General features: G+C 39.3%; 1 protein-coding gene across 2 annotated transcripts in view; it reads left to right on the top strand.

Moving 5' to 3' along the window:
- Positions 1-10,993: 10,993 nt before the first annotated feature.
- LOC124279265 (sterol O-acyltransferase 1-like) overlaps positions 10,994-12,184 on the top strand; it is a 34,341-nt gene continuing 33,150 nt past the window's right edge. For both annotated transcript variants that reach the window (XM_046715087.1, XM_046715086.1), the window contains exon 1: positions 10,994-11,081. In XM_046715087.1, coding sequence (XP_046571043.1) covers positions 11,024-11,081 — 58 coding nt within the window. In that variant the 5' untranslated portion in view covers positions 10,994-11,023. The remainder of the gene's footprint in view (positions 11,082-12,184) is intronic.

The raw sequence follows: 12,184 nt of genomic DNA, 5'->3' as shown, positions 1-12,184 counted from the left end.
TTATTACAAATACTCTGATGTATGTCCATTCAGTTGTTACAAATACTCTGATGTATGTCCATTCAGTTGTTACAAATACTCTGATGTATGTCCATTCAGTTGTTACAAATACCCTGATGTATGTCCATTCAGTTGTTACAAATACTCTGATGTATGTCCATTCAGTTATTACAAATACTCTGATGTATGTCCATTCAGTTATTACAAATACTCTGATGTATGTCCATTCAGTTGTTACAAATACTCTGATGTATGTCCATTCAGTTGTTACAAATACTCTGATGTATGTCCATTCAGTTGTTACACATAGTCTGATGTATGTCCATTCAGTTGTTACAAATACTCTGATGTATGTCCATTCAGTTGTTACAAATATCTCTGATGTATGTCCATTCAGTTGTTACAAATACTCTGATGTATGTCCATTCAGTTATTACAAATAGTCTGATGTATGTCCATTCAGTTGTTACAAATACTCTGATGTATGTCCATTCAGTTATTACAAATACTCTGATGTATGTCCATTCAGTTATTACAAATACTCTGATGTATGTCCATTCAGTTATTACAAATACTCTGATGTATGTCCATTCAGTTGTTACAAATACTCTGATGTATGTCCATTCAGTTATTACAAATACTCTGATGTATGTCCATTCAGTTGTTACAAATACTCTGATGTATGTCCATTCTGTTATTACAAATACTCTGATGTATGTCCATTCAGTTATTACAAATACTCTGATGTATGTCCATTCAGTTATTACAAATACTCTGATGTATGTCCATTCAGTTGTTACAAATACTCTGATGTATGTCCATTCTGTTGTTACAAATACTCTGATGTATGTCCATTCAGTTGTTACAAATTTTCTGATGTATGTCCATTCATTTATTACATGTTGGCAATATAAAGCCTGTTTTTACCTTGCATTGTCACCTATAGTTAAACTGTTTTAGATTTAATTGCTAGTTTTAAATTCGATTCTGTGATAATCTAGTTATTTTACTGTCCTTCGGTGACAGCTTTTTACAATTTACCCTTAATTACTCTGTATAAAATTAATTGTTCTCGTCACGATATGGCTGAAATATTGCCGATGTGACGATAGAGTTTAACTCACGTACTCACTAATTTATTACAAATATTCTGATACTGTATGTCCATTCATTTATTACAAATACCCTGATGTATGTCCATTCAGATATTACAAATACTCTGATGTATGTCCATTCAGTTATTACAAATACTCTGATGTATGTCCATTCAGTTATTACAAATACTCTGATGTATGTCCATTCAGTTGTTACAAATACCCTGATGTATGTCCATTCAGTTATTACAAATACTCTGATGTATGTCCATTCAGTTATTACAAATACTCTGATGTATGTCCATTCAGTTGTTACAAATACTCTGATGTATGTCCATTCAGTTATTACAAATACTCTGATGTATGTCCATTCAGTTGTTACAAATACTCTGATGTATGTCCATTCAGTTGTTACAAATACTCTGATGTATGTCCATTCTGTTGTTACAAATACCCTGATGCATGTCCATTCTGTTATTACAAATACTCTGATGTATGTCCATTCAGTTGTTACAAATACTCCTGATGTATGTCCATTCAGTTATTACAAATACTCTGATGTATGTCCATTCAGTTATTACAAATACTCTGATGTATGTCCATTCAGTTGTTACAAATACTCTGATGTATGTCCATTCAGTTATTACAAATACTCTGATGTATGTCCATTCAGTTGTTACAAATACTCTGATGTATGTCCATTCAGTTGTTACAAATACTCTGATGTATGTCCATTCAGTTATTACAAATACTCTGATGTGTATGTCCATTCAGTTGTTACAAATACTCTGATGTATGTCCATTCAGTTGTTACAAATACTCTGATGTATGTCCATTCAGTTATTACAAATACTCTGATGTATGTCCATTCAGTTATTACAAATACTCTGATGTATGTCCATTCAGTTATTACAAATACTCTGATGTATGTCCATTCAGTTATTACAAATATGTCCTGATGTATGTCCATTCAGTTATTACAAATACTCTGATGTATGTCCATTCAGTTGTTACAAATACTCTGATGTATGTCCATTCAGTTATTACAAATACTCTGATGTATGTCCATTCAGTTGTTACAAATACTCTGATGTATGTCCATTCAGTTATTACAAATACTCTGATGTATGTCCATTCAGTTGTTACAAATACTCTGATGTATGTCCATTCAGTTATTACAAATACTCTGATGTATGTCCATTCAGTTATTACAAATACTCTGATGTATGTCCATTCAGTTATTACAAATACCCTGATGTATGTCCATTCAGTTATTACAAATACTCTGATGTATGTCCATTCAGTTGTTACAAATATCCTGATGTATGTCCATTCAGTTATTACAAATATCTGATGTATGTCCATTCAGTTGTTACAAATACTCTGATGTATGTCCATTCAGTTGTTACAAATACTCTGATGTATGTCCATTCAGTTGTTACAAATACTCTGATGTATGTCCATTCTGTTGTCACAAATACCCTGATGCATGTCCATTCTGTTATTACAAATACCCTGATGTATGTCCATTCAGTTGTTACAAATACTCTGATGTATGTCCATTCAGTTATTACAAATACTCTGATGTATGTCCATTCAGTTGTTACAAATACTATGATGCTGTATGTCCATTCAGTTATTACAAATACTATAAACTATGATGCTGTATGTCCATTCAGTTATTACAAATACTATGATACTGTATGTCCATTCAGTTGTTACAAATACTCTGATGTATGTCCATTCAGTTATTACAGATACTATGATACTGTATGTCCATTCAGTTATTACAAATACTATGATACTGTATGTCCATTCAGTTATTACAAGCACCCTTATGTTATATCTCCAGTCAATTATTTCAAATACCTTGATGCTATATCTCTGTCCAAGTGTAATGAGTAAACTACCCGTACACATCTTCGTTTCATTAAAGTAAAAGCGCACGACTAGTCCAGTCGCGTGAGGTATAGACACTCCAGAGTTGCCTCCCTTGAGCACGCCTGGAGCCTATGGTGGTGTGTTCGAATCCTAGTTCGCCTCGTGTATGGTTCAGATTTTGTCAGCATGATACCAGTGCGTGTGGGTTCCCAAAAGTGGTAACAGCTTAGATCTGCATTACTCCGGGACTTCCTCCCCACTGAGCAGAGATGTGTTGTAAGTGGAATACTGATCGAAGCGGCGTAAATATCCTAAATCCAGTCAAATCACTCACAGTCTCCAATTCGACCATCTGGCTCAGCGTATTATTGCTAAATTTGCATGCACATTCGTCCTATTTGCTGCAACGTTAACGTTACACAAAACCAAACAAACAAACACAGTACCTTCCTGGCACCTCATGTTTTTGGAGAATGTAGAGATACCGGAAATCCTTCAATACCTGCCTCAGTCTAATGCCAAACATCCATAGAGCACGTTCACAATTGAGGTACACAGTTACAATTTCAATCGTTTGGATCTCACTCACTCGCTCCTAACATGCCATCCGTATCGTAATACGGCAATACATCAAAATATGTCGAATTCTTCGCTCGGGACAAGCTGATGTCTCCTCGAAACATCCTGGAATATTTGTCCTATGAATGATGTATCAAGAGAGTTTGGTGTATATGTGGAAAAAACATCAGTGAGAAGAAATCTGAAGATGTTCTCAAATTTCATATTGAACAGATTGGATTAGAGTAGTTCAACGTTACATAGAGCGTTTCGAATAATGTACAAATGGAAGATTATATCTGACACTTCTTCCGTTTAAAATTAGTATATTGGAGTACCAAAGTTACCATTCGAAATGAGCCTTTAGCCTTGTGTACACTGGTTTCGCTACTGATTGACTCCGCTGGTTCAGCGATTCGGCCGAACCAAGTCAACCAGCCGGGCAGGCTTCAGTGGTGCCGAGAAGCAGTGTAAGGGAGATAAATCTTACTTGACTCTCGAACTGACTTGTCCCTCATGCTGGATTCCATCGTGAGTGTGACTCGCACCATGACTTGTAACTGGGATGTTCTGTAACTACCTTGGATAGAACTGATTCTCGGACATACCGAATGTATAACTTATAACACAGTTCATTCACATGCTTGATTTACATTAGAACATGATAGCAACTCTTGCCCTTTTGTATCGTCCACACGTAACTGTAGTCTATCATACTCGCCCTGGTCGTAACACTAGATTTCCAACTTGTTAGATAATGAGTGAGTGAGTGAGTATGATTTTACGCCGCTTTTAGCAATATTCCAGCAATATCACGGCGGAGGACACCAGAAATAGGCTTCACACATTTTGCCCATGTGGGGATCTGAACCCGGGTCTTCGGCGGGACGAGTGGACGCTTTAACCACTAGGCTACCCCACCGCCCCTGTTAGATAATGTGGTGCATAGATAGGAGTCTAGATCTGTCAACAACATGCACACCTTCACCACAACAGGGTCCGATGACATATTTATTTTCTTAGTTGGTTCAGTAATGCAACTTCTTCCATTTAACTTAATTTGTATATGCAGATATATATCGTCATTACGTTTCCATTGATATCTGTGTATATGCAGATGAGGAGTTAGTGTACGTGCGTGTTGGTGATCACAACATACCCACTGTGTGACGGAGGTCTGTAAACTGGACCAGACAATCACCTGACTGGAATTTGGGGGACCAATTCTGACGAGGAATCTTACGACCAATGGATTCTCGATGTTGTGTGAACCGAGCTAATTAATGAGATAACATTCGCAGACGTATTTTGATAGTGCGTTCTAAAGACAAGGTAGTTTGGTTTGGTTGGTTTGTTGTTTAACGCCGCACTCAGCAATATTCCACCTATATGGCGGCGGTCTGTAAATAATCAAGTCTGGACCAGACAATCCAGGGATCAACAACAATGAGCATCGATCTACGCAACTGGGAACCGATGACATGTGTCAACCAAGTCAGCGAGCCTGACCACCCGATCATTTTAGTCGCCTCTTACGACCAGCATGGGTTGCTGAAGACAAATTCTAACCCGGATCTTCAGGGGTCAAGACGAGGAAGTGAAATGTACACGGTGAAACGTGTGTTTGTCGTGACAAAGTTTGCAGCGTGTCGGCAACAGCTGGAATATGTCAGTAGTAACGATACGTACATCGTGTGACACAATCAGTGGCGCTCGTTTATTTTTTATCAATAGATTTGATTTAGTTATGAACATCACTAGTGCTGTCATGCATTTGATGCAACACTGCGACGCAGGTGCAGCAGCTACCGTGAATGTCGTAAATGACGGCCACGCTCACCGAGTGGTGTTATTATCGTTGTGATCGATGTGTTCTGCGTCTGACGTTCTGACGTTAATGGAGCTGATGGGTATGACGTTCACTGTATCCAGAGTTGATGGGTATGACGTTTGATGTATCCAGAGTTGATGGGTATGACGTTTCCTGTATCCAGAGTTGATGGGTATGACGTTTGCTGTATCCAGAGTTGATGGGTATGACGTTCACTGTATCCAGAGTTGATGGGTATGACGTTTGCTGTAACCAGAGTTGATGGGTATGACGTTTACTGTATCCAGGGTTGATAGGTATGACGTTTGCTGTGTCCAGAGTTGATGGGTATGACGTTTTCTGTAACCAGAGTTAATGGTTTTGGACGTTCTCTATATCTGTTTGTGACGTCTTTGACGTATACAAGTACAACAAGTTCACATTTGGCAGGCATGATAACATAAGTAAAAACCAAAACTAGGTCGCACATGCATATGTAATCAGTTACGAAATCACTGCTACAGTGACCTTGACCTTGGCATGTAATCGTCTTCCGACGACCTGCCCGTATTCCATACAGACAGACCAGACATGCTGTTATCTACGTCAGGTCATCTTTGAACTCTCAACGTACACACGCGTCTGTCACTACTGTAGACAAAAGATCAACATATCTGTAGACAATAGATCAACAAATATGTAGACAATAACACGAGGGATATTGACACCTCCATCACAGGGTGTGCTAACGACCAAACCCCCTGTGTCACTCGCGTCCGCTTGTTATATAAAATCTACGGAAGAGGAAGCTTACAAAACTCACTATAGACAAATCTGAGTAACGAATTCCTGCCAGTATAATTCCTTTGTAATCAGTGCAGAGTGAGTGTTGTTTTACGCCGCAGTCAGTAATAGTCCACCTGTAAATCATGGAGTATTTTCGAGACAAATCGATAATGCGATGAGCTATGCAGGACGCCGATCACACACGATGACCATCCAATACTCATTTCCTGTACTCTTGTGGCGGAATTGACTTGTCGAGTGGTCCATGGGGCACCTAGTACTGTGAAACTATGTGGAACTATTGAACTGGCATTCACGACGTCCTCTACAGCAGTGACAAGGGAAATTGAGAAAATAGGAGAAAACATGTCTCAGTGGAAGGCTAAGGTGGAATGTGGACAGAAAGGGAAAGCACGTAATCTTTTATTGTCATTTGGTATGACGGGGCCGGGGATCGAACTACCGATCTCCTGGTGTCCGGGCAGTATCCACTAAACCACTAGAGTGAATGAGTGAGTTTAGTTTTACACTGCTTTAAGCAATATTCCACCAAGAACAGAACTGGGCTCCATATATTGTACCCATGTTGGGAATCGAACTCGGGTCTTCGGCGTGACGTGCGAACGCTTTAACACTAGGCTACCCCACCGCTCCTGAACCACTGGAAGGCGATCTGTAAATGTGTATGACTGTGTACGTGGGAGCGTCAGATGGGTGAGTTATGCAGGGAACTGGGATGGGGTACAAAACAATGAAGCAAACTAGTGGAAATCAGAAAAAGGGATTAGTGAGTGAGTGCTTAAGTGAGTTTAGTTTTACGCCGCACTCAGCAATATTCCAGCTATATGGCGGTGGTCTGTAAATAATCGAGTCTGGACCAGACAATCCAGTAGTCAACAGCATGAGCATCGATCTGCGCAATTGGGAACCAATGACATGTGTCAACCAAGTCAGCGAGTCTGACCACCCGATCCCGTTAGTCGCCTTTTACGACATGCATAGTCTCCTTTTGTGGCAAGCATGGGTTGCTGAAGACCTATTCTACCCCGGATCTTCACGGGTCAAAAGGGATTAGTAAACGTGGGGGTAGGGGTTTTGAGCGGTCGGGGTAGGGGTAGCAGATGCTGAAAAAAGATAACCAAGGGATACATTCAGATAAAAAAAAATGCCCAAGTCATTGTTTTCACAAAACTACAGTTGATGTACATATATTCACATAAAAAATATATAAACAATTCTTATTTAAACATTCACATAGTTTTCCATAACATCTGTGCCAGTTTCCATTCTGGGTCACATATAAAACCTTCAACAGATGTGTCTCACTCCGAGAACTGAATTGGGTCCAAAGGTTAGGATATACATTGTATGTACAGACTGCACAATATACCACGGTCCAGTTGTCATTTCCTTCCCTTGTCTCTTTCAGTCATATGATTCACATCTGGGTCAGCTATTCTTGATCGCTCTGTCTTACCTATCCGTGAGTTTAGTTTACGCCGCACTCAGCAATATTCCAGCTATATGGCGGCGGTATTCGAGTCTTATATAACAGAGTTGATCTGCACATAAATGACAACCAGTCAGGTACCGATCCCGTTAGTCGCCTAACGACAAGATAGTCGCCTTTTATATACTGACCTATTCTACCCCGGATCTTCACGGGTCTTAATATATGCACATAAAACAACCAGTGGGTAGGATATTAGGGATATTGGTATGATTGATATTTTATCGGTGTGTCAATAAGTAAATAGATCATTATTCATAATTTCAAAATGTACATATATCCCTAACTATTTTTGTCCAGTATATATAAATTCAAAGAAAAAAACGGGTTTGACGTATTTGTTGGAGAAATGTGTGGGTGTTCAATGCTTCACACACCTTGATTCATGTCTATTTCTGCGGTCTAAATCGTGTATATTTCACAATGACAGCGCGTATATTGACAAGTTAAAGAGATATTGTGCAATCGCCCGCGGCAAACATAAAGCAGTCACTCACTGCCATTTGGCAATCATCCACTTAGTCTCTGAAAATATATAATATTGATGGAAACAAATTACTTCATTTAAATTGAAAGGAGCCCCTGTCAGATAGGATATTTAGCACCCGATGAAAATCTAGATTTCACGCTTCATTTAGGGTTTCTAAAACACAGGAAAAGCTGTAAGGGGACGTGGTATGGTTGAGGAACTGTGAGACAGACTTTCCGCAGTCATATGCACTTAATCAGTACTCAATAACCCGACTCTAAATAAATAATAATAATAATAATTGGCTTGTATAGCGCCTAGTTTCCATCATAGATGCTCAACGGCGCTGCATACATCGTTAAAAACACAATAAGTGTGAAAAGAGTTCTATTCAGAAGCCATATTGAAGAAGTAGGTTTTGAGCAAGTTCTTGAATTGTGAATGGGACTCAGTTCGTCTGAGGGTGACTGGAAGATAAACCCTAATTTATCGAATTATCGCATTTCTATGTACTCTCCTATGGAGGAATAAAAGCGTATATAACTGCGGAGAGCGGAAGGTCGCGGGTTCCATTCCCGACCGCGTCATACCCAAAGACGTTAAAATATGGTACTTGTTGGTCCCTGCCTGGCGCTCGGCAGTAATGGGTACAAGGACTGGTCGCCTCGGAGTCAGTATAATGTGTCTGAGTGGGGTATTCATGCTTCACTGCGGCATGGTATCTCAGTGGGCTAGCACTATAAAACCAGCTTCAGTCTGGGCTAGTACAAGCAGCCGCACATACACATACACACGCATGCACGTCGTCATATGAGCGAAATATTCTCAAGCACGACGTTAAACCAAATTTCACCTCACCTCACCTCACCTCTTTACACAACTGCGCGTCACTTATACTCTGACCTCGTCTGGGTATACGGCAAAGTGCGTAACGTGTCACGTGACCGTTTTGGTCCAATTTATACACGATTACATCACGAAGCGCCCATTTAAAGGTGGTGTTGTCATTACACAGTGCTGTATTACAGCAACATCGCCGACGCGTTCAGTAATCCAGTAATTTCTCTGTGTTGTGAGGAATTCCGATACAAAACACCTGTTGCATAGAACTCTCAACAGCGCAGCTGACGTTCTCGTATGTGTTTACATTCTCAGGTAGATTGTGGTGGTAACACGCAGTGCCAAGAGCATGACCAGGCGTGGGCGCTTCGTGATATAATCGTGTATTTGAGGGCAAATTGGACAAAAACGGTCACGTGACACATTACGCACTTTCCCGTATACTTAGACGAGGTCAGAGTATAAGTGACGCGCAGTTGTGTAAAGAGGTGAGGTGAGGTGAAATTTGGTTTAACGTCGTGCTTGAGAATATTTCGCTCATATGACGACGTGCATGCGTGTGTATGTGTATGTGCTTGTACTAGCCCAGACTTAAGCTGGTTTAATAGTGTGTGAAGCTGTGCTTTCTTGTTCATTTCCTGAAGTTGTTGGACCATTGCATTGACCATTTTCACTCACTCACTCAACCACTTGACAAACAATTACGCATTAAGCATAATAATTATTGAATGATATACCGAGGAGTAAAAGAAACTATACGTATCAGCTGAGTGTAATGAATTTTACAACTCAACTGAAAAAAAACTTAAGTTAGCGATAATATATTTAAAACACGATTTAGTTAGTCATGATTTGATTTAAAACTTTCTCTAATTACAACAAAACATTTTCTTATACAGCGCACATATCCACGCAACTAGTACATGCTCAAGGCGCTGGTATTTTTTCCCTCGATCATTGGATGTCAATCTCAACGGCACATCGTATTATCAATCTCAACTCCCTGGGGATCATCTACCAACGGATTCGTGGGTTCTTTTAAGTGCACAGGGTTGTGTACTGTACGCTAGGGGTTGTGACAACACTGAAAGAGTCTGCACACAATGTTGACTCCAAGGTTTACACCCGGTGACAAATGCATAATACAGAATGATAATATGTCACATACTCACACATTCACACACTCACTCACTTCGTTAAGCCGAAAGCGTAAGTTATACACCTCGTATGTTTTCAGCGTGTGAAGCTAAATTCTAGTGTTTATTGCCGTAATATTGCGTGAATATGGAATATTCCTGAAAGCGCCATTGACCACTCTCATTGACTCCATAAACCACTCGATAAACAAGCCACCCAACCATCCAACTATCGTCGCCAATATAAGTACACAAGGACCCAGTGTGATATCTTATCACACTTCGTTTCAGGCCGCTTACATATACATAACGGCACATTAAGCACGGTATGATTGAATGTAGACATGCAAGTGACCTGTCGTTGACCACCAGTCACGTGACCCCAGACACACAGCAACCAGCGTCAGGTCAGTCAGTCATCGTCAACACGTGTGACCTCATTTGTAAGTCAATACATTCATAAACCTCATAGTACCTTCAACATTTATTTTATGATGAAACTGCACTAAAATATAATTACACTTAACGTTTTGACAGACTCTTCGACAAAAATCCAAGTTCTATATTACAGTGATATTTGAGAGCCCCAAAAGTATTGCTTTCCTTTTTAAAATTTTAATGCAATAAATTAGAATGAGTTGCTTTATTTAAAAAGAACTATGAATTTGATGGCACAATAAAAAATATTGTATACACTATTTCGCAATGCATAATTTTTGGGTTAATGTAGATCTATACGTATTTTGTTTGAAAAACACAAATGTAATGTTCTGTCTTATTTATCTAGATAAATAAAAATAACACTGAAAAAAATATTATTATCTACTTTTCAAATATGATGTGCTATTTGCCACTCCAAATGCTTGACATGTATGAGTTTCTGAATCTGTAACCTTCGTATCCCATGACCCGGAAGTGTGACGTCAGCGCACTGTAAACATGGCGTCGAACGGACCCGTTCAGCAGCCAGGAGCGAATGGAGATGTAAAGAACGCGGGTAAGATGATTTTTCAAGTGGAGAAGATTTTAGAAATGGAACGATAATACTTACATACATCAAATTACCATCATCAAGCAAGATTTGACCTAAAACTATCTTCCGGTAGTTAATAAATTGAAGGTAAACAATGAGCAGCGTGGCACAGAGTGTTCTAGTCCAAAGAACATGTGTTGCTGTCTGTCAATGTGTCTGTTGACAGTGGCGGTGTCACGTCTCTCACCTCTGCAGAATAGGATTCTCGTATATTAGAATATGTGTACATTATTGCATTGATGAGTGGCTTGCTGTGTAGCAGATGTGTCATGATTCATAAACCATATTGCCGATCATTGTTAAATCAGTAGTGTTGAATAGCTCATGTGTTATCACCTGTTATCACACAGGGGCCCTCACACAGTAGATCTATATTTTACGGTTATCATGGTGATTAGTGGTTTATCATGTTTATTAGCTTATTAGATTTTTATGAGTGACACATTTAGAACATTTGTTTTATTCTTCATTTAAGAATGACAGGTTAGGATGTGCAATATGGTTGGGCCGAGTTGATGGCATTGTGTATATATTTGTGAATGATGTATTTTGGACTGGAAAATTACAGAAATCTTTAACAAATTTAACATGTTTATACTGGTAGTATTAATCACAGAATTGGTTGTATTCAAACTTAACAAAGCATTCAAAGTGTCCAGGCCATGGGTGAGTAAGTTTAGTTTCACGCTGCTTTTAGCAATATTCCAACATTCTACCCTTGTAGGGAATCGAACCCGGGTCTTCGTCACGATGAGCGAATGCTTTAACCACTAGGCTACCCCTTCGTTCCTACCCCACCGCCCTGTTCTCCAAAAGACTTTGGAAGGTGGTGCTGATGGTGTTAACATGCCTGACGCTTGGCATAAATGATACAAGTTCAAAACAAATAGTCGATCTCAGATTGTTTCCGCAACTAGTATCTTAGTGGTGGTCCGATTAATTGAAATAATCGAAGATTGGTCGCAGTGACTAAACAACCAAGCAATCAATCATGTTTTCTCATAATCGAACACAAACAATTCTGGAACACTTTTTGCATTAACAATATTTTTCACAAGGTTGGTTTT

The sequence above is a fragment of the Haliotis rubra genome, unplaced genomic scaffold (assembly GCF_003918875.1).
Source record: "Haliotis rubra isolate DU_JTF1 unplaced genomic scaffold, ASM391887v1 Scf249, whole genome shotgun sequence".
NCBI lineage: Eukaryota > Metazoa > Mollusca > Gastropoda > Lepetellida > Haliotidae > Haliotis > Haliotis rubra.
This window is presented reverse-complemented; position numbering and strand designations above follow the sequence as displayed.